This window comes from Pseudorasbora parva, chromosome 12 (assembly GCF_024679245.1).
Source record: "Pseudorasbora parva isolate DD20220531a chromosome 12, ASM2467924v1, whole genome shotgun sequence".
In the NCBI taxonomy this organism is placed as follows: Eukaryota; Metazoa; Chordata; class Actinopteri; order Cypriniformes; family Gobionidae; genus Pseudorasbora; species Pseudorasbora parva.
In genome coordinates this window covers 17,130,375-17,156,901 of record NC_090183.1, presented here as the reverse complement: position 1 = coordinate 17,156,901, position 26,527 = coordinate 17,130,375, and the positions used below count along the sequence as shown (strand labels likewise).

Sequence of the window (26,527 nt, the reverse complement as noted above, 5' to 3'; positions counted from 1 at the left end):
AAATTAAATTTCACAAGGTCACTTGATTTTTCTGGTTTCTGTATTTTGTTTTATGCTTATTATTTGGAAATTTGGTATTTCATTTTGCATTTGTAGTTATGTTTATGGTCTTTGTAGTTCTTTTGTTATGAACACACACACACACACACACACAATTTTTTTTTGTTTGTTTATTCTTGTCTTTTGTGGATTATTGTTTGGTTGGATGTAGCTGTGATGGTCAAGGACTATGTCATCTCATAGTCAAGTCATGGATTACATTTAGCCATCTTTTATCTGCATCTAAATCTGGTATCCTTGTTTTATTTCAAGGCTATGTTACATGATTATTTGAAAGTACCAAAAAAAATTATTGCTCCTTCAAATAACCGTAATAAAGATATTTACATCGAAAAATAAGCATTGCGATCATTATACAACATAATGTTTTTTCTTACATTCAAAATGTAAGATTTTTTTTTTAATTACCATAGTTATCCATACACAGAGGACACCGATGGAGACTGCCCACCCCCCAAATGCCTTTGCAATTTTGTGACATTACAATAAACATACTTGTAACCCCCACCCCTTGATTTTTTCTATAAATGTTATTTTGCTTTGTGTAAGATGTTATAGTTATGTTAAAGTAAAAATCTAAATCAGTGCAAATCAGATACTTATAGAATTCGCCTGAGTTGGCTCTGCCACACAAATATATAAGTCTGAATTCAGATTTAAATTGCACAAACCCAACTCACCTTGTTCTTTCTCCCTCCTAGAACTAACAGTTCCCGTCCTCACACTACTTGAAGCGTCCGTCAGCTTTTGCCTTATCATGTCCTCCAGTCTGATGATCTCATTCCTGACTTATCCCTAGACTACAAAAGTAAAGCTTATATTTTCCCCCCCTAGAAGTGTGGAAATTTCACCTTTTATCCATGTAGGTTTCTCTTACTGGATTCTACCTCAGAACTCATTGATGTCGTTGGGAGAGTCCAGTGGTCTATTTTGAGTGGTATATCTTATAATAAACCCTTAGTGGACCCCTCTCACACTCTGCCTTTCACTAATACCATCAGATTACTGTGAAGGCATATTCAGTTTTTGCACAGCTCTTCAGCATAGCTCTTATTGTATATATGATTTTCACACACACACAAAGAGTTCAAGTACAGTTAAAGTTTATTTCAAGTATAAAAAATGTATACCTTAAGTGGAAAAATAATACATTAATAGAAAACGATAAGTATGATTTTTTTGTTCACTTAAAGAAAACTTACAGTTGACTTGCAGTATAAAACTAATAAACCAGTAGTTTACTGGAAATGTTCTTCCAAGTGTGCTTTCATAAACTAAAAAATGTGCTGCAAGCATTTGACTAGTAAACTATCAGTACCTATAAGTTCACTTGTACACATACACACACACACACACACACACACACACACACACACACACACACACACACACACACACACACACACACACACACACACACACACACACACACACAGTCATATTTTTGTCAGTCCCATTGCTTGTGCTTCAGATGTGCTTTAATATATTATGTGCTCCTCTTTATTAGTTTCCACACAAAGTCAATATTTATTTTATTAGCCAAGCAAAGAATTTTTCCATTGTGTTTTCATTAAGCAACTATTCATTCACTACATGGGAAAAACTAACTGGATAAATGATGCTTAACAATTCCTAAACTCCTGTGCCGATTACTTGTTGTCATTGTGGGTCTAAATAAAAACACAGGCAGCAATCCAACACAACTGCATCTATAATTGAGGGTGATGTGTAGCAGAGTAACAGTAAATCTGTAACTGGAGCTCTGGCACATTCCATGCTGTAAATATCCAGAGACAGACAGATAGAGAGACTGTGGGGAGAAGAGATACACAGTCCCTAAAAGCGAAAGAGTGAGAGGTGCTGAGTGTTCTGACAGCTGATGACCCGGCAGTCATAGCCATTGATTGTTTTGTAGTTGGTGTATAGCTCTTGTGTATTTTGGATACAAAGCAGCAATAACTCACAGAACTTGAATTGGTTTGGAAGCATTGAAGTTTACACAGTGTACCTCTACTACTGTAAGGTCTATGAATAATCTTATTTGCAAAAACTATATTTACTATTACACTCTTAAAAGTTTCTAAAAGTGATTTTCATAGAAATGCCATAGAAGAACCATTTTGGGTTCCCGAAAGAAACTTTAAGTGAAAAGTTATCATAATATTTCATTTAATATTGTTATGAGACAATATTTATTTCATTTATTTCATTTATAATCATCTAAAGAACCCTTTCCCACTATAAATATCATTTTGTGGTTTGGTAGGTTCCATGGAGGTTGACGATTCCCTATAAAAACCAATAAACCTTTGTTCCCTTTCGAGAGAGGTTCCTCGCATTGTGTATGGGAAAAACTCCTTTTCTCGAGAATGTGAAGCAAAACTTTATTAATAAAGGTATCTATGTAAAGCGCAGTGCAGCTGCACGGCCATAGCTCTGATATGCCGGGCCGCGGCAACTGCAGGAACCTATGGTGAGGCGGCTGAGAGGTGCGAACCAATGGCCCTAGAGAGGCCGCTGAAAAAGGGGGCTTATATTATCATACAGGAGGCTATATAAGACCCTGATTCACGTGTCAAAATTTAATCTCCTTCAGCGACACCGTTGCTGACCTCCGGAATCAAGCAAACCGCCGTCGAAAAGCAACCAGCTGAACATTCCTGCAGCCCTGAGGACGCCGGATTCCCTCCGGGTCTCCGCCTTCAGCCACCTGCGTTCCAGCTGCGCCATCCGGCGTTAAATATCCTTTATTCTGTGTGTCTATGTTGAGTGTTGTGTGTGTGTGTGTGTGTGTTGCCGCTGCAACGCCACTTCTAGAGCATACAGGCTTGTTCTATGCGAGGACTCTCTTGTTCCGCCGCACCGTATAACGCAGCGGAGAGAGAGAATGTTAGAGGACATGAGCAAACTCAAGCCGAAGCTCTCTTCACTCTGCCGCCGCCGCGGCTCTTCCTCACTCTTCCTCTTCTCTCGTTCCGACGCGCTACCGCCGTGGACAGAGATTAATAGAGTGAATAGGCGAACTCGAGCTTAAGCTCTCGTCACTATGCTGCCGTGCTGATGAGGCGCCGCGGACAGACGGAGTTTTTCCTCACTCTCCCTCTTCTCTTGTTCCGTCGCGCTACCGCCGCGGACAGAGAATACTAGAGTGAATAGGCGAACTCGAGCCGAAGCTCTCGTCACTATACCGCCGTGCTGAGTAGGCGCCGCGGACAGACGGAGCTTTTCTTCACTCTTCCTCTTCTCTCGTTCAGTTGCGCTATCGCCGCGGACAGAGAATACTAGAGTAAATAAACTAACTCGAGCCGTGCTGAAGAAGCACCGCGGACAGACAGAGTTTTTCCTCACTCTCCCTCTTCTCTCGTTCCGTCGTGCTGAATAGCACCGCGGTGAGAGAGAATGATAGAGGACATGAGCAAACTCAAGCCGAAGCTCTCTTCACTCTGCCGCCTCCGCGGCTCTTCCTCACTCTCCCTCTTCTCTCATTCCGTCACGCTACCGCCGCGCACAGAGAATACTAGAGTGAATAGGCGAACTCGAGCTGAAGCTCTCGTCACTATACCGCCGTGCTGAGGAGGCGCCGCGGACAGATGGAGCTTTTCCTCACTCTTCCTCTTCTCTCGTTCAGTCGCGCTATCGCTGCGGACAGAGAATACTAGAGTAAATAAACTAACACGAGCCGAAGCTCTCGCCGTGCTGAAGAAGCGCCGTGGACAGACAGAGTTTTTCCTCACTCTTACTCTTCTCTCGTTCCATCGCGCTACCGCCGCAGACAGAGAATACTAGAGTGAATAGGCGAACTCGAGCCGAAGCTCTTGTCACTATACCGCCGTGCTGAGGAGGCTCCGCGGACAGACGGAGCTTTTCCTCACTCTTCCTCTTCTCTCGTTCAGTCGTGCTATCGCCGCGGACAGAGAATACTAGAGTAAATAAACTAACTCGAGCCGAAGCTCTCACCGTGCTGAAGAAGCGCCGCGGATAGACAGAGTTTTTCTCACTCTTCCTCTTCTCTCGTTCAGTCGCGCTACCGCTGCGGACAGAGAATACTAGAGTGTATAAACAAACTCGAGCCGAAGCTCTCGCCTTGCTGAAGAAGCGCTGCGGACAGACAGAGTTTTTCTCACTCTTCCTCTTCTCTCGTTCAGTCGCGCTACCGCCGCGGACAGAGAATACTAGAGTGTATAAACAAACTCGAACCGAAGCTCTCGTCACATTTTGCCGCCGCCGTGCTGAAGCGCCGCGGACAGACGCAGCTGTCCTCACTCTTCCTCTTCTCTCGTTCCGTCGCGCTAAAAACCGCTGCGGACAGAGAATACTAGAGTAAGTTAGACGAGCGAGCTCAGGCTGTTCGGTATGCCAAGAACGTTCTCGCTGCAGCGCACGCTTACTGCCAAGGAAGTTGTAATGGCTGCCTTCCACGGCGCGCGTTTGCTGACTAGAGCGCGACTTACGTCATAGCACGGGCTCACTGTCAGAGCATAAGGGCATCGGAATATGGCTGCCAAGCTAAGCCTTTTTTCACTCTATCACTTCCAGTCCCCTTTATTCAGGCGGCTGGAAAGGTTTTTACACTGTAGACAAAGTGTCCACTACACAGTGTGCACCCCTACATAAGCAGTTAATTCAGCCCCAAAAAAAATCACAAATAAATCCCGCCGTGGCCGGATTACACCATGTAAAATCAACTAGCCTTATTGCAGTCAACTAGCCTGTGGTCAAACACGCTTGTCTGCACATGCGCTTTCAGTCTAGACTAGAGCATAACGGCATTGTGGAATGGCTCCCATACCACCCGCACTTCCTTACATTCTCCCAGTTCCCTTAAGTGACTGGAGATGAAATATTGCAGTCAACTAGCCTGTGTTAAACACGCTCGTCGGCACACTAATGCTGTGTGTGTTTACCCCTGTGGACTCGCTCACTGGTTTGCACCGTGGGTATTCTACGTAGGTTGCGCCCACTACACACTGCGCGCCACTGCACATTGTTTACAACTACACACAAAAGAGCTTTTCTATGTAGGAAATGTGCCCACTTTACAGTCTGCACTCCTGCACCAAAGCACCTTATCACAAAGCCCACTCTCGCACACACAATATAAATGTGAGGCGCGAGCCCACTGCAAAGCCTGCACCGCCAAAACCTAACACTATCCCCACAGTGTTACAAGCAGTGTTACAGCACAAGCAACCGGGTTAACAGGCCCCTATTACTAAGCGGCCCGCCCCTGAATCTAATTCAACCACTGGCTTCACGAGCCCAGGCCTGGCAGGCCATTCCTGGTATATGATATTGGGTGTTGAACATATAAAACGAGGTTCTCGCTACAGTTTTGCTCGCAGACCCCCGCGATTCAAGCCGTGGTCGAGCCCTCAGTAACAAGCAGTGTCAGTCACATGCTTCTTGCTGAGGTGTTAAAACTGTTAAAGGAGAGAGCGGTGGAAACAGTGCACCCGACACTAGCGAGTCAGGTTTTTACTGTCGCTATTTCCTCATCCCGAAAATGGATGGCGGTCTCAGGCCCATTTTCCAGACATCTGAACAAAACGCTTATGACACGCTCGTTTCAAGATGCTGATGGTGAAACAAATCCTCGCGCACAATCGCCCCGGGGATTGGGTTTTCACAATAGATCTGAAAAACGCATACTTTCACGTTCAGATAGCCCCCCCACTACAGGCCATTCTTGAGATTCGCCTTCGAGGGGCAGGCTTATCAGTACAGTCACTGTCATAGACTCAAGACTCAATGAGCGGCTTACATCATAAGAACCACCACGTCTTGGTAACGTATATAAAATCGCCAGGGCAGCCGAGATCAGACTCTCTTCACTGCATGGCTAAGCATCTCCTTTTATGGGCAGAGCACAATCTGAGCTCCCTAAGGGTGGCTCACGTGCCAGGTATTCTAAATCAGGGTCCGGACATGTTATCCAGAGGACCCATTCCCCCAGGGGAATTGTCCCTTCACCCGCAAACAATTCAGCTCGCACAGCACACGCTGCCTAAAATTTTTCTGCTGCAAATGCAGGGACGCCCTGGCCCATGTTTGGCCCAGACTCCCTCTGTATGCTCCCTCTGATCGCGATGCTGCTACAAACCATCAAAAAAGATCAGAAAGACAGTATCCACAGTGCTTTTAATAGCCCCACTTTGGAAGAACCGCACATGGTTCTCCAAACTGATTCAGCTGTCAGACACAGCCCCATGGCCCATTCCGCTGAGGAAATACCTCCTTACGCCGGCGAAAGGGAAGATCTGGCATCCCAGTCCTGAGCTGTGGGCCCTCCACGTATGGCCCATCAACGGGTATCCGGGAAACTCTCTGACAAGTTATGAACACTATTTCGGAAGCTAGAGCCCCCACTATCTGGCAGCTCTGCTTTGAAGTGGTCAGTGGTTTTCTAATCAGTGTGCTGCACGAAACATCGACGCACACTCATGTGAACTGGCGGAACTGCTCGCTGTCTCCAAGAGCTAATGGACGCGGGTCGTTCCCCCTCCATGCTCAAAGTATATGTCTCCGCCATAGCAGCTTACCACACTCCGATCACGGCACATTCACTAGGGAAAAGTGATCTTATTGTATGTTTTCTTAAAGGGGCCAGGAAATTTAACCCGCCTTGCCCCTTCCTCAGTCCCTATTTGGGACCTCGCCGTGGTTTTAGAAGCCGTGAAGGGTCCCCCCTCCTAACCACTTCAGACCACGAGCTTGAAGCACGTATCACTCAAAACTGCTTTTCTGCTGGCTTTGGCCTCGGTTAGGCAAGTGGGTGGCTTACACGCACTCTCCGTGAGCCCTTCCTGTCTTGAGTTTGGGTCCAGCAACTTCAAGGTTTTGCTCAAACCGAGGCATAGTTTTATACTCAAAGTGCTATCAACCCCTTCAGTATGCAGGTCTTTACACTGCTTCCTTTACCCATGTCTCAGAGACAATAAGACGCGAACCTATTCTGCCCCGCCCGAGCATTGAGATTGTATCTAGAGCGCTCCGTCCCCTTCAGGCAGTCGGATCAGCTCTTCATTGCTTCGGTGGCCGCACTAAAGTTTGTGCTGTCATGAAACAGACTCTCACACTGGATAGTGGATGCAATCCCACTAGCATATAGGTCTAGAACCTAACCTGTCCTACAGGCATAAAAGCCCTCTCCACTAGAGGCATGCCATCATCTTGGGCTTGGTCATGTGGGACTTCTATGGAAGATATTTGTGCAGCGGCAGGAAGTGCCTCTCCGCCCAATTTTTTTTAGATTCTACAATTTGGAGGTCCCAGCTTTACAAGCAGTGCTTTTCTCCGTCTACGGCTCTATCTGCAGCCCTGGCAACATGATTGCTTATTGCGTTCCGCTTATACTCAATCGTTCATAGAACCTTTACACTCTACCATAGATCCGACTATGTCCGGTCAGGTGTTCAAACGAACCGACTCTTCCGGTTATTTCACTTTCCTTATGAAGCCCGCCTGTGTCGGTCTCTCTAAAGGTTTTTACTTTCTCTCATTCAGTTGGGGATTTTGGGTCAGGCAGCACACACGCCGTTTTACATTGTGTTCCCATACGCAATACGAGGAACCTCTCTCGAAAGGGAACGTACTTGGTTACTTTCGTAACCTCGGTTCCCTGAGAGAGAGGGAACGAGTATTGCATTCCGTATCGTTAAAAAGGTTTATAGCAGTACTTCAATGGGAACATATTGCTCTAAGACACTAATGTGAGCTTTTAGAGGCAGTTAACCCTTAAACACAGGTCTTTATGACCCGGGACGTCATTCACTACCATCCTCCTCATTCATTTAGTCAGTCAAATTATCTTTGATGACTGTTTTAGTGCAATATTTTAAAGGGGTCATATAATGGTACATACACTTTTACAAGTTGACTGTATAGAAATGTGTGTTGTTAGTGCCTGTAATCCTATAATGATAAAAATCCATCCAGTTTTTTTTTTTTTTTTTGTCTACTTATATGTTTTCTCCTGTCTCACATCAAGCCGTTCAACCGTGCCACACGGTCGGACCCCCCCTTCCACGACTGTTGATTGACAGCAGCGGTTCACTTGAGCGAGCTCATCATAGTCATTGTTGATACGATGGAGCAGAATGCTGTCTAAGCGATTGTGGTGTTCTGTTCTTTGGTGTAATAATAAACAGTCATTTTGATGTTCCTAAATCCGAACCGCTGAAGACGCAGTGCCTGAGTTTTGTTTTCGAAGGGAATTACCCCGATCAACGCCAATGCTTTCATTTCTCACCAGACTGATTTATGAACAAGGGTCAATATAAAGCAGGTTTTGCTAAGAAGCTGCTCACGAAAAAAAGATTGGTGTACCAACTATTTGTGTTCCTGCTGCCTCTCCAGAAGGAGTGTGTAACGTTTGAAACGCGTGCACGCTTCATGATGAATGCCGCTAAAGTTTACAGGGTAAGTTAAACTTCGGCATGCTTTCAATGCATGATTTTCTCAATATAATTCATAATCCCACGTTTATGATGAACAACGCGTTATGGTTATTGTGTTATTACAAACTGTGTACACTGGTGATAAAGTTAACGTGATAACACTATAAGCTTACTTTTGTCTGTTGAAACATTCCTGTGGCACTGGTGACCTAATGTCAGTGCTTTAGCCCTGACAGTTGTACCTAACACTGCATAGATAACGTTACGCATCACAATGACAAGCCTACATTTGCAGAAATAACGTTTTTCATGACCATTAGCTGTAACATCTGCCAATGAACGAACGTATACATCAGTAAACGCATAGCATTCATATCTCACTATGCTAACGTTACCCTGCCAGAACATACAAAGATAGAACAAAGTGACGTTACGTTTAGCACTCAGAAATAGCCAGCTCGCCGACCGTCATCTTGTTCCGAGTTCAAATATGATGTGTCCTCAGAGACACCAGTTGCCATTCTGTCTCCAAAATATACCGCAACTGTTGTCAAGGGCAACACTTCACGTGAGTGTGTGTCAAAGCCCCCACAGAAAGAGGAGCGGGGTGAGCAAAGCTCATTAGTGTCACGTAACACACAAGTGAAAATGGTGTGAGGACTCAAGTGCAGATAAATGAAGATTTATTTACAAAAATAAACATAAATACAAAACAAAAACCCATGAGGGGGAAAAACACATAATATTAAAACATAAACCAAAGACTCAAACATACCAAAAAGGAATCACGGGGAACCGGGAGACGTAGACAGAGCAACGATCCGACAAAGACTGACAAACACAAGGAGCTTATAAAGGGAAGAAATCAAACATAACAAGGGGAGGGATCTGACAATGACAGGAGCACATGCTCAACATTACAAAACCCACATGTGCACACAAGACAGGACAGGCATGTGACATTTAGTATTTAAAGCTGTATGCACTGAAATGGCTTGCTGAAAACAGCTGTTTTTGTGAGTGTTTTCTTACACTACTAAGGAGAATTTTTAATTAAAGTATATTACAAACTTTTCATTTAGACACTAAAGAATGATATTAACTTGTACAAAAATGGCATTATATGACCCCTTATATGCTTTTTTTTTTCTTTTCTTCTGGCAGTTTAGGTTCAGAACCACTGAAGGAAATAAAGCCAGTCTATGCCATGCATCTGACCAAGAGAGTTAAGACAAGACAACTATTCCCATAAGGGAAATATATCTTTGTTTAACATTCAGACATATAGCCCATCAATCAAACAAACAAACTTTATGCCTTGGGAAAGCTTACATTGTTCCACTACAATTCCAATGACTCACTCTTCAACCCGAAACTCAATTAACAATCTTTGATTTTTTTTTTCTGGGAGCTGCAGCATTTACTCTCAGGGACAAACTGCAGCATTCATCTTACCTTCTCCAAGGTCCAGCACAGAAAGAACAGTACTGGTTCTAGCTTCACCCAAGTGATTAACAGCCACACAGGTGTAGAGACCTCCATCAGTTTGTTTACAATCTCGTATCCACAAGCCATCATAATCCTCATGATCATTTATCAGCGGGTCATCATTATGGTACCAATGCAGTGTCGGTCTCGGGTTGCCTCCCACAGACACCCTCAGGCGGACATCACAACCTCCTGCAACAGCAGCCCGTTTCAGCTTTCGGAGGAACACAGGTGGAGCTTTGACGGGGTACTGATCAGGAATTTCGTGGTTTGAGGAAAACGTGGAACTCGACTTTCTCATTGTGATTATCTTGAGCAATACTGTTAAAGTTAAGCTTTTAACCCTGCTGCAGTGAAGTAACTCCTTTTGTGGCCATTGACTTATTGAAGATTAAATTCCCCAATTTATCAGAGGCTGTCATCATGAAACTTGTCTGTAATCTGCAAAAACAATTAAAACAATGACATTTTAAAAGATTTCTCTTTTGCAGAATGTCTAAACAGAACTTTGTATAAATAAACCCAAAATGAATATGTGCACATAACGTCAAAATATATATTGATTTTATTTCTATTAAAGATTTTTTTCTAAATTAAAATAAAAATGTAGATTTTATGTACACTGAATGTTGATGATTTCATGTACACTGAAAACTTAATATATATATAAACTTAAACTTAAGTAGTAAACTTCACAATTAATTTCAAAGAAACAGCAAGAAACATTGAAATAATCGTGATTATTTTATTTTATTTTTTAAGTAGAAAGACTAAAATAGTTTTTTCTAGTAAAACATACTCCAATATATGTTTTTTTTTTACAATATTTACAATATTTTTTCCCGACCGTTGGTCATAAGGATGGCTGTTGCTAATGTGCCTTACCCAAGTGTTTGGTTACACTTTATTTTAGGTGTCATTGTTAGAGTGTAATTATATAGTACTTAATTTTAATATAAGTAATAATAAATAACTACATGTACTTACTAGAGTAAGGGTAGGATTGAGGGTTAGTTGCATTGTTGCTTGTAATTATACATAATTTACTGTTAATATTCTAGTAAGTATGTAACATGTAAACAAGGACACTTTAAAATGTTGTTTTAGTCTGTAAATTTGGTTTACAGAAACTTATTAGACTTATTGGAAAGAAAGAAAGAAAGAAAGAAAGAAAGAAAGAAAGAAAGAAAGAAAGAAAGAAAGAAAGAAAGAAAGAAAGAAAGAAAGAAAGATTTTACCTCAACAAAATACCTCTGATTATCTCCATTACCGGCAGCTTAATCTTTAAGCCTTCTCAGGATCATGTCGTATTACTCCCATACCAGTGTCTGTTTACACAAGAGAGGGTATTTCAATGCTCCTTCCCTCTTTTGGATTGTGACCCTCTCTCCCAGCAATCTACCAGTACGTCACATGGCCCCTTGCTGACTAGATGGCGGGGTAGCGCATGTTAGAGCTCAAGTCATTTAAAGATCTAACACGTTCCATTCTCTCTTCTCCCCCTATCTTTTCTTCCATGCCCTTTATACTTCACTGACTCCATGTAGAGGTGACAGGCGAGTATGACCAGCTTTCAAGTGACAGCTGGAGCATGGGTACACAGCATTTTTTAGGCCGTCCCAAGGCCTCTTAATTACTTTGAGAAGTGATTGTTCAATACAGAGCTTTGTGACACAAGTCAAAAAAATATATTCCATACATTTATTGATATATTTTTTTTTAGGCTAGTATGTCCCTCTGAAGAAGTCCTTTGTTTTTCAAAGAAAACACTTACAAAATTTGACAATTCATTTCATGGAATCAGGTCATTAAATGATGTAATTTTCTTTATTGCTTACAAAAATTTTGTTTTCAGTGGAAAACAATGGAGAAAGATAACTTTGCACGCATAATGGTGTAGTTACTGCATCTACCAGCAGAGACTAACTGTCAAAGCTAACCACACAAAACCTGACCCCATGCTCTTAAAGTCATAGTACAGAACATTTTAAATGTGACTAAACTCTGTGACACAAATGTGACAGTCCTCCTCCACCGCTCTGAAACATACCAGATGCTTTGTTACCTTCCACCACCATTGTTTTTGTGTGTATGAAGACAAGACAATGAATGAATGTTGAATAATTCATCTCTTAAAGATAGCATGAGCTATTACATGCAATGATTACCAAACAGTTTTGAATAATAGTACAATGAAACGAGGGCATTGCATTGTGTTGAATCAGAGCAAACAATTACTTTTGCTTGTCTACTTCTTGTTTTAAGAATTTTTAGATGTTTGTACTTAAAACGAGACAAAAACACTAAGTAAGAAAAGCATTTTTTTGCAGTGAACCTAAATGAGACAAAACAAAGTGTTTACCATGAAAAAAACAACTTTTAAAATGGCGGCAAAGAGTGCATTATATATTTGCTTCTGTTAACAGAGTTTAAACATAAGAATCAGTCATTTTTCTTATACAGTCTGGTGATGTGAAGAGGCAACTGCCTGAACTGATCTTCTCTATTTCAGAATAGTTCAGCCAAAATACTGGACACAGACATGAAGATATTTTGCATGGCCAAGGTCAAGCCGCAAGTGTTTGATAATGTAATATCTTGTTTGTTCTTTTCAAGCTCACATGGGAAAGCAGGTGTTTCTCTTAGAGAAAATATTGCCAATAAGACTTTTAATGGCAGGCAACAATATCATTTAGAAATCTGAATTTCAGCCAGTATAGAGCCACTATACAGCCACAAAAAAAGATATATATATATATATATATATATATATATATATATATATATATATATATATATATATATATATATATATATATATATATATATATATATGCAGTGTATATGTCACGTCCTCACAATCATCAGTCACTGCCACGCCCACTCGTTCCCCACCACCATCATTCTGAACACCTGGGCACCATCACCAGTCACCACTATATAAACCCGGCTCACCTTCACTCCCATTGTCTGGTCTTGCACCGATCCACCCGTGACTACCTGTCCTTCATTGAAGCCTTCATCTGTACCATCTTCGTCTTCGTCTTCATCGTCATCTTTGTCTTCACATTCATCGTCTTCACCATCATCGTCCTTCGTCTGAGTGTCACCATCCATCTAAGTATAACCTGTGTCCATAACTTCTGATAATAAGCTTTGCACTTGCACTAATCCATCTGTGTCCTCGTCTGTGTCTGACAGTGTATATATATATATATATATATATATCTCAAAAAAACTAAAGGAACATCCAATCTCAATGGTGAAAACATTGATGTGTTATAAACGAAAGGATGCCACATTGTTTGATGAAAAGGAAAATAATCAACCTACAAAGCACTGAATTCAAAGACACCCCAAAAATCGAAGTGAAAAAATTATGCAGCAGGGTTGTCAATTTTGCTGAAATTTCATTGCAGCAATTCAAAATAGTGCTCAGTAGTTTGTATGGCCCCGACGTGCTTGTATGCATGTGTCACGGAGTGACCTAAAATGGCGGAACCTAAAATGGCGGAAATTGTCCGCCCGGACCATTGTCCATGGAACACGCGACTAGTTCCGGTAACTCCGGTGTCATGACAAATCCTGTCCCCCTGTGAAATCGTGTCCGCTGGTAGCGGTTTTAAATGCCTGATCAAAAGTTGTTATACATGGTTCTGGACAATTAATTGTTTGAAAATAACTAAATAATAAACTAATAAACTATGAATTCATTGCCATAATAAGTACACACGCAAAACATTTATTTAAAATATTTAATTGATTGCTATAATGGGAGTAAAAACATGTTCTGAATTATATACTTATATAAGCACTTATAGCTTCAGTTATATACTACTAATATATGAAACATATGCTTTGTAAGACATTAAAGACTATTTTAACACAATTTAAACAGCAAAAATCAAAACGCGATTGTGTAAGAATTGTAATCAGGCTCTAAACAGATTACCTATTAAAATTTCTTTCAGCCAATAGAATCGCTCTTGGGGTCCTTGCGGACACGATTTCACAGGGGGACAGGATTTTTCATGACACCGGGCAACTAAAAGGGAGTGTTATTGGGAACAGGTGTGTGCATGGACGTGGCGATCGATGGTTGGACAAATTAGAGCAAAGGAGGCATATAAAGAAGGTAATGGGAGAACAGGAGGGGGAAGTTGATTCCGGCAAACGGGGGCGGGGTGGAGTTGATTCCGGCAAACGGGGGCGGGGGGGTGAAGTTGATTCCGGCCAACGCTGCAGGGTGAGTGAAGTTGATTTGGGCGATCGCGGTGGGTGAGACGGAGCGATCGGTAAAGCGGAGGGACGTCTTGAGGCGGATGATACAGACTGGGCGAAGTGAGAACAAAGTACTGGGCTGAAGAAAACATGAGCTAAGTGTTTGAAGCATTCGTTGTTGAAACAACTGTGTTGATATGTATTGTTACTGCCTTGGAGAGATTGTTTACATTGCGAAGTCATTGGGAACGTATTGAAAAGAGGAAGGAGCGTGCTGAAAGATCGTGGTCTTGACGTTTTCATATGGTCATCCTCTGCACTGACCCTTTCTACTATCCAGGACTTATTTCCCGGCCCAACGTGGTGATCCTGACCCTAATTGACCATGAGTGTGTGTGGAGTACAGTGGGTGAGTCTTTCTTTTGATGTGTGTCCACCTGAAGAATTATAGTGTTGTGCTGGGCAAACGTTGTCAGCGATCCCTCCTTAGGTCGAAGAGAAAGCCCTGCATCAGAGGAAGCACTAAAGCCGACATCTGTCTGACTACGGAGCTGTGAGTTGTATCTACCCAAGTGTACCGCCTGTATACTCACCTGTATGCCCAAAGCTAAGAGCCCAGTGTACCGCCCGTATACTCACCTGTACGTCCAAAGCTAAGAGCCCAGTGTACTGTCCTGTATACTCACCTGCACGTCCAAAGCTAAGAGCCCAGTGTACCGCCCGTATACTCACCTGTACGTCCAAAGCTAAGAGCCCAGTGTACTGTCCTGTATACTCACCTGCACGTCCAAAGCTAAGAGCCCAGTGTACGGTCCTGTATACTCACCTGTACGTCTCAAGCTAAGAGCCCAGTGTACTGTCCTGTATACTCACCTGCACGTCCAAAGCTAAGAGCCTAGTGTATGGTCCTGTATACTCACCTGTACGCCCAAAGCTAAGAGCCCAGTGTACCGCCTGTATACTCACCTGTATGCCCAAAGCTAAGAGCCCAGTGTACCGCCCGTATACTCACCTGTACGTCCAAAGCTAAGAGCCCAGTGTACTGTCCTGTATACTCACCTGCATGCCAAAAGCTAAGAGCCCAGTGTATGGTCCTGTATACTCATTTGTACGCCCAAAGCTAAGAGCCCAGTGTACCGCCTGTATACTCACCTGTATGCCCAAAGCTAAGAGCCCAGTGTACCGCCCGTATACTCACCTGTACGTCCAAAGCTAAGAGCCCAGTGTACTGTCCTGTATACTCACCTGCACGTCCAAAGCTAAGAGCCCAGTGTACGGTCCTGTATACTCACCTGTACGTCTCAAGCTAAGAGCCCAGTGTACTGTCCTGTATACCCACCTGCACGTCCAAAGCTAAGAGCCCAGTGTACGGTCCTGTATACTCATCTGTACGTCTCAAGCTAAGAGCCCAGTGTACTGTCCTGTATACTCACCTGCACGTCCAAAGCTAAGAGCCCAGTGTATGGTCCTGTAGACTCACCTGTACGCCCAAAGCTAAGAGCCCAGTGTACCGCCTGTATACTCACCTGTATGCCCAAAGCTAAGAGCCCAGTGTACCGCCCGTATACTCACCTGTATGTCCAAAGCTAAGAGCCCAGTGTACTGTCCTGTATACTCACCTGCACGTCCAAAGCTAAGAGCCCAGTGTACGGTCCTGTATACTCACCTGTACGTCTCAAGCTAAGAGCCCAGTGTACTGTCCTGTATACCCACCTGCACGTCCAAAGCTAAGAGCCCAGTGTACGGTCCTGTATACTCATCTGTACGTCTCAAGCTAAGAGCCCAGTGTACTGTCCTGTATACTCACCTGCACGTCCAAAGCTAAGAGCCCAGTGTATGGTCCTGTAGACTCACCTGTACGCCCAAAGCTAAGAGCCCAGTGTACCGCCTGTATACTCACCTGTATGCCCAAAGCTAAGAGCCCAGTGTACCGCCTGTATACTCACCTGTATGCCCAAAGCTAAGAGCCCAGTGTACTGTCCTGTATACTCACCTGCACGTCCAAAGCTAAGAGCCCAGTGTATGGTCCTGTAGACTCACCTGTACGCCCAAAGCTAAGAGCCCAGTGTACCGCCTGTATACTCACCTGTATGCCCAAAGCTAAGAGCCCAGTGTACCTCCTGTATACTCACCTGTATGCCCAAAGCTGAGAGCCCAGTGTACCGCCTGCATAGTCACCTGCAAAACTCGGCTTGTACGAAGAAGAGAGAGAAGAGACCGGGAAGATCTGTTGAAAATCAGGAGTTACTCAGATCCCAAGGCCCAGTCCTGGAGGACTGGTGTCCCCCTTTTTAGTATTTCTCCTTCCCCTTTCCCATAAATCTCTTTTAAATTAATAAATATTGGTTTTAACTTACCCGTCCTCATCTGTCTGGTCATTGGGGTGTTTCTGGGACCTCCTCGGGGTGGAAACTAGGGGAGGAGCGGGACTCGCGCCAAGTGGCGGTCCGCTCCGGCCTGTGACACATGCCTGACAATGTCAGGGCATCCTCCTAATGAGACTGTCCTCGGGAATTTCCTCCCAGATCTGAAGCAGGGCATCACTGAGCTCCTGGACAGTCTGAGGTGCAACCAGGGGATGTCAGAGGGACCGAAATACAATGTCCCAGAGGTGTTCTATTGGATGTAGGTCAGGTGAGCTTGGTGGTTCTTCAATGGTATCAATTCCTTCGTCCTCCTGGAACTGCCTGCATACTCCTGCCACATGAGGCCAGGCATTGTTGTGCACCAGTAGGAACCCAGGACCCATTGCACCAGGATAGGGTCTGACAATGGGTCCAAGGATTTCATTCTGATATCTAATGGCTGTCAAGGTGCCATTGTCTAGCCTGTAGAGGTCTGTCTGTGCGTCCCTCCACGGATGCCTCCCCAGACCATCACTGACCCACCACCAAACCGGTCATGGTGAACAATGTTAAAGGCAGCATAACGTTATCTACGGCTTCTCCAGACCCTTAAACGTCTGTCACATGTGCTCAGGGTGAACCTGCTCTCATTTGTGAAAACCACAGGGCACCAGTGGCGAACCTGTCAATTCTAGTGTTCAGTGGCAAATTCCAATCGAGCTCCACGATTCCAGGCAGTGAGCACAGGGCCCACTAGAGGACGTTTGGCCCTTAGGCAGAGATATATCAAGCTGAAGCCCCGCAGCACATGTGTTCCAGAACCCCATCCACAGAACCGGAAGTCAGCTGTGCTATATATAATACGCTATACATACACGTTGTTTTCATAGGGATTTTAATCGGATTGATGAATACAATATTTGACAACAATACTTTTAAATAAAGTTACTTTTCAATTAATATCCTTGAACAAGAGAAACATGCAATTAAGCCAGTGAGATGTGATCAGAAGCATGAAGGAGAATATGTTGAGTTGTGGGTGATATTTCTGTCATGATAGCCTACATGTGGTGGTGAACGAATATTGAATCTGTTTACGTCTTTCAAGTTTTATCATTAAAGCTTTTTTGCTTTTGTCAAAAGATATTATTCATCTTTTCAAGTATTTCTGCAGAGATGCCATGATATGGGCTTAAGAGTTACACTTTTCTGTGTTATATGACAACTTTTTTTGCATGTTTTAATTTTAATTTGTGCTGTTTACATTTATTTTAAACCTATTATTTTATATATGTCCTATTTGTTTTCTTTCAGAGAAACAGGTTTCACTTTAAGGCCGTGTATTAAATAATTATTTTTATTTGACATTTGAAATATAGAAATGTAACATTCTCTCTATTATTTTTAATTGAAATAATACGATTGAATATAGAGTCCAATGGGAAACACTTTATAACACGTTACAAATGTATTTGGCATAATATATATTTTTAAAATAATACAAAAGTAGTATTGCTGAAGTAACAATAAACTACATTGTTTGTGTCCATTAACATTAAATCTCATAGGCTATTTTCTGACAGTATTATTTAATTATTTAATAACATGTTATTAAATAATAATAATAATAATAATAATAATAATAATAATATATCTGTACTCAAATGGGAAACACTTACAACATGTGACATGTTTATTAATATGTTTTAAATAAAAACTATGTATAGTTTTAGCCTGTTACCATGAAGTATAAACTACTGTCTTTGTATTCATTGATATTAAGCATGATCAATAGACTGTTTTAAAATATTGATCATTGTACACAATGACGTGTATTATATGAACAGAAAAGTGACTTTATTTAAAAGTATTGTTGTTAAATATTGTAGACATCAATGATCAGAATCCATTTGAATATAGCTAATATTTGACAAAAGAAAAATACATATATGGATAGTGCAACTGTTTAAACCCCGCCCCCTCACTTCTGGTTCTATGGATGGGATTCTGAAATTGGTGTGCTCGGGGGCTGCAGCTGGATACTATTGCTCAGGCCACGAAGTCTGTTTCTGATTGTTTGGTCAGAGAAATTCACACCAGTGGCCTGCTGGAGGTCATTTTGTAGGGCTCTGGGAGTATTCATCCTGTTCCTCCTCACACAAAGGAGCAGATACTGGTCTTTCTGATGGGCTAGTGACAACATTTCTTAGAAATGTGGGCGTTTACTCTTAAAATTAACTAAAAAATCCTAGTAAAGAAAAAAGTAATTCAGAAAGCATCTTAACCCTTAAAAGAGGTCTTAAGGTCAAAATTGTTAGGAGCATAGACAAGGACATTTAAGAGGCTTAAGAGTTTCTTTAGCAGCGGAGAAAATGGCAGAAAGACAAAGAGGGAGAAGAAATATGTTGCAGACAATGGTGAGTTAATAAGACGCTATAGATTAGATCGTGCAGGGATCATGTTTGTGACGGGTCTTATTAGAGATCTCTGACACAGCGCAGGAATGCCATAGCGCCAGAAATGAAAGTAATCGCTACATTACAATATTTGGCAACTGGGAAAATGCAACAATGAGGCAGTGATGATTTAAGTCTGTCACAACCTTCTGTAAGCAGAGTGATCACACAAACTATTACAGCACTTTCAGAACCTCATATTGTGTCACAGTTCATTTCATTTCCACTAGACATTCCCACCTTGCAGGCTCAAAAAACTGCATTTATGAATATAGCAGGCTTCCCTGGTGTTGTCGGAGTAACTGATGGAACCCACATCCAAATTATTGCCGGAAGAAGAGGACGTTTAATAGAAAGAGTGGAACAATGTTTATAATTCTAAGCCAATTAAATACCTTATATTAAATTAACAGCATGGTAAATAATAAAAGGATTTATATACATATATATATAATGTGAGTGTGTATGAGTAAGAGAGAACGGTAAAATAGAACAATTTGCACTTATAATTTCAAAGAGAAGGCTTAAAATAGACCTTATACTTAAAAGTGCTACTTTTTTCCCCTTTTTGGACAACCAACCAATCACAGTCTTCAAAAGACTGTATCATAGGTAGCAATGGGGTCAGCCCCGTCTCTTCACTAAGATAAAAGTTTTGTATTTTCCTTGCTCAGAGTTGCTCTCAGATCGGTCCCAAATAGCTCTTAAGCTAAGACTCCTATACGTAAAAGTTTTTAAGCTAAGTTAGGAGTTTTCTGAGAGGACTCTTGGAATCTTTATGAATACAGGCCCAGGAGTTTAACTGACTTCTGACTTGATGCTATTCTCTGAATAAAAAGTGTCCCTTTAATTTTTTTGAGCAGTGTGTGTGTGTGTGTGTGTGTGTGTGTGTGTGTGTGTGTGTGTGTGTGTGTGTGTGTGTGTGTGTGTGTGTGTGGATATTTTTAGGTCCCCATGAGGAAAACATCTTATAAATCACACAGAAGGAGTTTTTTGGAAAAAGTAAAAAAGCAGAATGTTTCCTGTGATGGGTAGGTTTAGGGGCAGGGGCAGTGTAGGGGGATATGATGTACAGTTTGCACAGTATGAAATCCATTACGCCTATGGAAAGTCCCCATAAAACATGGAAACACGTGTGTGTGTGTGTGTGTGTTCCTTGTAAGGATATTGTCCTCACTTAAATAGTAAAATATAAAAATAACTAATTTAACAATAACATTTGACTGGTCCTCACTAGTTAAAAAAGCTTATAAATTGGCCAAAATATGTTTTAATTTAAATCTATTGTTTTGCACACGTTTGGGTAGGTTTAGGGATAGGGATTGGGTTAGGGGACAGAAAATATCATTAACCTGATATAAAATCAATGGAAGTCTATGTAATGTCTACTACGCATGTGCACGTGTGTGTGTGTGTGTGTGTGTGTGTGTGTGTGTGTGTGTGTGGCCTGGTAATCCCTACATTATGGGGACAAAATGTCCCCACAAAGATGGCAATATCCGAAATCCTTGTCCTTGTGGGGACATTTTTAGGTCCCCATGAGGAAAACATCTTATAAATCATACAGAAGGAGTTTTTTTGAGAAAGTAAAAATGCAGAATGTTTCCTGTGATGGGTAGGTTTAGGGGCAGGGGCAGTGTAAGGGGATAGGATGTACAGTTTGTACAGTATGAAATCCATTACGCCTATGGAAAGTCCCCATAAAACATAGAAACACGACATGTGTGTGTGTGTGTGTGTGTGTGTGTGTGTGTGTGTGTGTGTGTGTGTGTGTGTGTGTGTGTGTTTTATCAGTCACCAAATGAAAAAAACAAAAATAAAGACAAAAAGACAAAGGTTTGATGAAAAAAAAAAACAAAGACAAAAGACAAAGGTTTGCAACCGCCAATCCAAAATATATGCTCATAGTCAGTCAATCATATTTGACAATAGTGGTCCTGTCAGAAATGAAGTTGTCTAAATAATGACACATTCATTCCACCTGTTCAGGTGTACAGACTAAATTCTGCATTAAAGTGTCCCTCCAAGAGCAGCATTGGACACCTCTGACTTATAAGGCAAAATGACTTCACATTCACATAATATTGTAGGCTTCTGTATTTAAGATGAAACAGGCATTTCAAGACCATAAAAAAAAACAAAAAAAACAAATTTTAAAAATGATTGTACAATGTTGCTCTGTGTCATTTTTTTGTTATACTGTGTCAAACGCCAAGGACAAGGGAACAGGGAAAGAAACCATATCCAAGGATTGTAACCTCAAAAGCTGTTTTATCATTTCCAGACTGTGATAGTATGAACCCAAACAACGCTTGTCATTTGCTAAAGTGTAAAAGGAATTACAGCACTGAATTACAACACAGATCTGCAAGGGAGAAGGCACTAAACCAGAGCTTGATTCCAGCTCTCATTTTCTTTGACCTGAAATACTTCTTAATTGAAGTATAATTAAGACATTTTTGTGTGTGTGTGTGTGTGTGTGTGTGTGAAATTTTCAGTCTGTTTTTAACCTCTGTTGAGTTGGAGGATGTTAACCTGGACCAGCTGTTTGTCTTCATTTGCTTGTGCCCTGATGTTGTGGGCTTTCTTTTCACCTCCACTGGTCCAGGCCTGTCAAGGAGAAGAATTACCGCGTGACATGGTGCTTGGCTGGCTGAAAAGACGGATTCTAGAAGGTCTGGGAATAGATGAACCTCCTCTGCCGGTGCTGCAGCTGCCAACAAGGCAGGCGGTGAACAGAATTGTTCCACATGTAGCTTCACGAATGACTAGGGAGACAAGAGTGGAAAGAAGACACCATCAGGAGTCCTCACAGGTTATTCTGTTCCCAAGCTCAGGCAAGCTTGTTTAATCTCCATTAGCTCTCTAAGAGAAATATTAACAAATGGTGTAATGTGGTGTAAGCAACACAGAAATGTGCACTCAAAAATGTGTCTCCAGAAAAAAAAGATACAATATAAATGTATAATTTGAACTTTTTAAAGACAGACAAAGTTGTAAACATGTGACTATACAAAAACATGTGACTAGACACATTTAAGTAAGTTGTAATATATCCTCAACATACCTTAAAGGGATAATTCACCCAAAAATGAAAATGTTATGTTTATCTGCTAAACAGATTAACAGATAAACTTCTAATTCTAATTAGAACCCACTGACATTATACGAGCAACCGGTTGGAGTTAAAAATCTGAATTTGTGTTCTACTTAAGAAACAAACACACCTACATCTTGGATGCCCTGAGGGTTAGCAGATAAACATTGAATTTTCATTTTTGGGTGAACTATCATATAAGAGATATTAATTCATGTTTATTCTTTAGGAAGAGATGATCGCGTTCACTCGTGCCGCCGTTTGAACTGACGCGCCTATACTGTGATCGGTCATATCACAATAAAGAGCGTCAAAACGGCATGTATCGTTTGAATTTTGTGATAAAATGGACTGAATATTTAATATGTTCGCGTGGGAAATCGGACTGAAGTGTGTTCTGCAAGCCAACTGTTAACTGTTAAAGACTGCATTCAGAAAACGTGCACCAAAAGCCCTGTAGCTTACCAAAACGGTTCAGTATCAATACGTGTACAATCACAGCCCTATCTACACTATAAGGTGGAAGGAAAAAAGTTTAAATTTACATTTTTTTTCTTGATAGTTACACCAGGACAAGCTTAACATTTTTATGAAAGCTATCCAGAACCATATATGTTTTATTTTCTTTATCGTGGACACATTGATTCAGCTAAAGCTGCGATCACTAAATCAGATTTTAAAGAGGTGGTTCTGTGTTTTTTTTTTTCTAGGCTTGGTTGTGTTTATAGGGGGCAGTATAACATGTCTTAATACTTTTTTTTTTTTTTTAAATGCTGTATATTTCTTATATTTTACCTTTATTCCACACCGCTGTCTCCACTGTCCTTTGAACGGCTTGTTTGCTTCCTGCTTCTATGAAGCCCATCCCTCTGAAAAACGCAATGGTGTTAGATTGGTTAGATGACCAAATGTAGTTTCATGTATTTTTATTGGCTGCCAAACACAGGTTGTCCGGAAACGCCACACCCTTACCATTACGGGCAGAAGTCACATCAGGGGCAGTGTTTATGTTAATAGCAAGGGTTTATGATGTCGCCAACCCAGGAAGAAGCTTGTTGTAGTCCAAACTGGCCATTTTTGTAGGCAATAATCTGCCACAACTTTAAAAGACAATATCTCTGTTTGCACTGAACTTTCAGCGCTGTAACTTTGCAGATACTGTTTATGCTCAAGCAGCAACATCACACGCTAACTAAAGTTAAAAAAGTGAAATTGCATGCAACCACCCCTTTAAACCAACATGGTTATCTTCCCAAGTCGACATTGTTTCTTTTGATAAACATTCTGACCTTTCTTTTTAACTTTCAGAGTCCACATGCAAGGATATGCCTGATCACTCCTCTGATGCTGCATCCCGTCACTTTACGTACTACTTTCAGCCCTCTCTGGACAGCCAGGACTCCATCATCACTTCTGCCCATTTCTGGTTTTATGCCGGAGAGGCCATCGCTTCTAGTAACATCTCAGCACCCCTTTTCATTCTCACTCCTCAACAGGAGCTGCTCCAAGCATCTGACAGACCAGTCAAACGCTGCCCTGATGGTTGGATCACCTATAAGTTGGCTCACCATCTCCACATTGCCATGGCTGATGGCCCTTTCATGCTGCAGGTCCGTTGCTCATCCTGCAGTTGCTATGATTCAGAAGATAAAACACCCTTTCTGCACCTCCACACCCGCTCAAGTGGCCCTGACCGCTCCCGCAGGGCACCCAAAATCCCTTGGTCACCGGCTGCTATCGACAACCTCAGGAGGCCTGCTTCTGGGGGCGCAGATTGCAGAAAAAAACAAATAGAAATCTCCTTTGAGGACCTTGGCTGGAACAACTGGATTGTTCATCCTAAAGCTTTCACATTTTACTACTGCCATGGCAACTGCTCCAGCACTGAGCGCACTACAACCCTACTCGGGATCAAACAATGCTGCGCCCCTGTTCCAGAGAGCATGAAGTCACTCCGTTTCACCACCACCTCAGACGGGGGATACTCATTCAAGTATGAGACCCTGCCTAACATCATACCAGAAGAGTGCAACTGCATCTAACACTCTGGAGGGGCTTAGCTTAAACCTGATCTGTAAGGGATGAGATTTTTTGTTGTTTCTTTTTTTGTTTTTTTCAAACAAAAGTTAGTTATTTTAAATGATCAGAGAAAATACTGTGTGGAATAAGAATATACTGTAGATATATAACCTCTACTTGTAACTTAATCTTAATTCAATGTTAACCTTCAATGAAAACTTTGTTGATTTAAGTACAAACTTGCTCAATAGCTTTTTTGAAATGTATTTATGCAAATAAGACAGTATGAACGAAATTAAATAGCAGAGAAAAAATTATTAAACTTGTACACTAATAAAAAAATACACATGAAATCGAGACGTGTCGTTATTACATTCTTATTTATCATTTAATTTGTTCTTTTTGTTCATTTTTACCGTATGAAAAATTATCTTCTGAATGAGCTATAGAAGTAACAAGAATGAAAACTGTCATTACTAAACTTCCATTCTACTTGTGTTTTTAATATAGGTCATCATTCAAATGTGTTATGAATCCCAAAAGTATGTTCAGAGGAATACTTTTCTCAACCCTGGTCCTGGAAGACCCCCAATAATGTATTTGTTTTAAAGTTTCTGAATGCATCTCAGTCAGCTCCCTAGCTTTCAAGGTCATCAACCATGAACCATGTACACACATTTCAGCAAGATCAGTAAGGGCCTTGACTCACTGCACATTGGCACACTGATGACTCTTATTTCCGGAGACATGACATCGTTCTCATTGTACAACATCACTACTGGTAATAATAGTAGTAGTAAAAATACTGAATAACAGCAGAACTGATATCTTTCTGACATTGTTTTAATGACATTTAAAAGTACAGTAATGATAAATATCTTATTACATATGTGCAACATTTCAGCAGTAAATAAATTATAATTATTAGCTAGATTACTGCATGTTCGTCTAGCTGAAATATAATGATATTAACAGTTTGTATTTAAAAAAAAAACACCTATTGCGTGTCAAGCAAGTAAGTAGTGAGTTGGCTCACGTAATTTGTTTCATGCTTCAGAAATTTCGTGTTCATGCGTAAATTTGCATGGAATAATGTTTCATGCATAAATGCTCCCTGGTTTTCACGGTGCATTGTGGGACTTTTTGAACATGTTAATGCACTGGTAGGATTTTGCATTTGATACACCCTCTGTCTGACACCCTTTCAGGTCCTTGTTGAAAAGTAATCTGCTCAGATTTCGGCTCTCAGATTGGATCAAATCTTGAAAAGGGGTTGTTTAAAAGGGGGGAAAAGGGATTCTAAAATCCGATTTGATCATAAAATCCAGTCATGGCTTTTGATCTTTAAAAACTTTTTAGTAAGATTGGGATTACCAGTGATCAAATAAATGAATGAATGAATGAATGAATGAATGAATGAATGAATGAATAAATACATTCTGGATTACACTGAACCCATTAGAAGGGTTCATTTCAGGAACAAAAATTAAATAAAACTTGAAAACGGGTCAAAAATACTTTTGTATTACTTTACACACACACACACACACACACACACACACACACACACACACGTCATTAAAGTAATAAATTAGAAGTGGATATTATAGGCTACGTATTAAGCTTTTTGGTAGCCAAAGTGAAAAAGAGATGATAATCCCAAACAGCTGTAAATATCAAACAAAATATTGTATTTAATTTAAACTTTTTTTTTCTCCACAGATTGTAAACTACATTGCCACAATCATAGGTGAACCAGTCAAAAGTTATTTTTGAACAAACAAGTTTATCGGGTGAATGATACACAAAACATTTCTGAGACTGCAAGTCAAAATCTTTTATTTTTTTCCATCACCATGTTCTTTTAAGGGCTCCAGACTAATAATCCAGATTTGGATCAGGGTGATCCAATCCAATTGTACTGTTAAAAAAAAAAAGCACAAAAGAAAGATGATTTATTGCTAAACATGGGATTTCTAAATCCAGATCATTCTGATCCAGATGAAACTTTTTGAACAACTGGCCCCTGGAGTTTCTTTTAATGAGCTGATGAGTTGAATTCAGGTGTTTGACTAACACTAAAGGTGATTCAGCTTGAAGAGGCAGAATAATTGGGTATTTCTAGACCACTGATATGTATTCATTTAGCAGATGGTAGTATGTGAAATGGCTTACGAATTAAGGAAAACTGAATTTATCAAACAATAAAAATGAGCCTTCATCTCATTTCTGTACATCATTTCAAACATGTCAAAATACTATGAAAATACCATGTTGTCCAAAAACCTGTGTGAATTTCTTTTTTCTGCTGAACACAAAATGTATTTTAAAGAATATGGGTAACCACATAGTTGGTCACATTGACTTGGAAGTCAATGGGGTTCACCAACTGTTCAGTTACCAACATTCTTTAAAATATCATCTTTTGTGTTTAGCAGAAGAAAT

General features: G+C 41.1%; 2 protein-coding genes across 7 annotated transcripts in view; one reads left to right on the top strand and one right to left on the bottom strand.

Annotated features, from left to right (window-relative positions):
• Positions 1 to 11,314, bottom strand: part of spega (striated muscle enriched protein kinase a) — an 85,916-nt gene extending 74,602 nt beyond the window's left edge. For 3 of the 4 annotated variants that reach the window (XM_067459366.1, XM_067459367.1, XM_067459368.1), the window contains exons 1-2: positions 11,183 to 11,314; positions 9,912 to 10,385 (exon numbers count right to left, since the gene is read on the bottom strand). In XM_067459366.1, coding sequence (XP_067315467.1) covers positions 9,912 to 10,245 — 334 coding nt within the window. In that variant the 5' untranslated portion in view covers positions 10,246 to 10,385; positions 11,183 to 11,314. Of the gene's footprint in view, positions 1 to 740; positions 797 to 9,911; positions 10,386 to 11,182 lie in introns of those variants that run through there. The other variant, XM_067459370.1, reaches the window with a different exon arrangement.
• The window catches only part of inha (inhibin subunit alpha), a 49,923-nt gene extending 25,497 nt beyond the window's left edge, over positions 1 to 24,426 (top strand). The window contains exons 2-4 of one of the 3 annotated variants that reach the window (XM_067459373.1): positions 8,416 to 8,478; positions 21,575 to 21,803; positions 23,372 to 24,426. In XM_067459373.1, coding sequence (XP_067315474.1) covers positions 8,452 to 8,478; positions 21,575 to 21,803; positions 23,372 to 24,105 — 990 coding nt within the window. In that variant the 5' untranslated portion in view covers positions 8,416 to 8,451 and the 3' untranslated portion in view covers positions 24,106 to 24,426. Of the gene's footprint in view, positions 1 to 8,415; positions 8,479 to 12,997; positions 13,066 to 21,452; positions 21,804 to 23,371 lie in introns of those variants that run through there. The other 2 variants (XM_067459375.1, XM_067459372.1) reach the window with 2 other exon arrangements.
• The last annotated feature ends 2,101 nt before the right edge of the window (positions 24,427 to 26,527 follow it).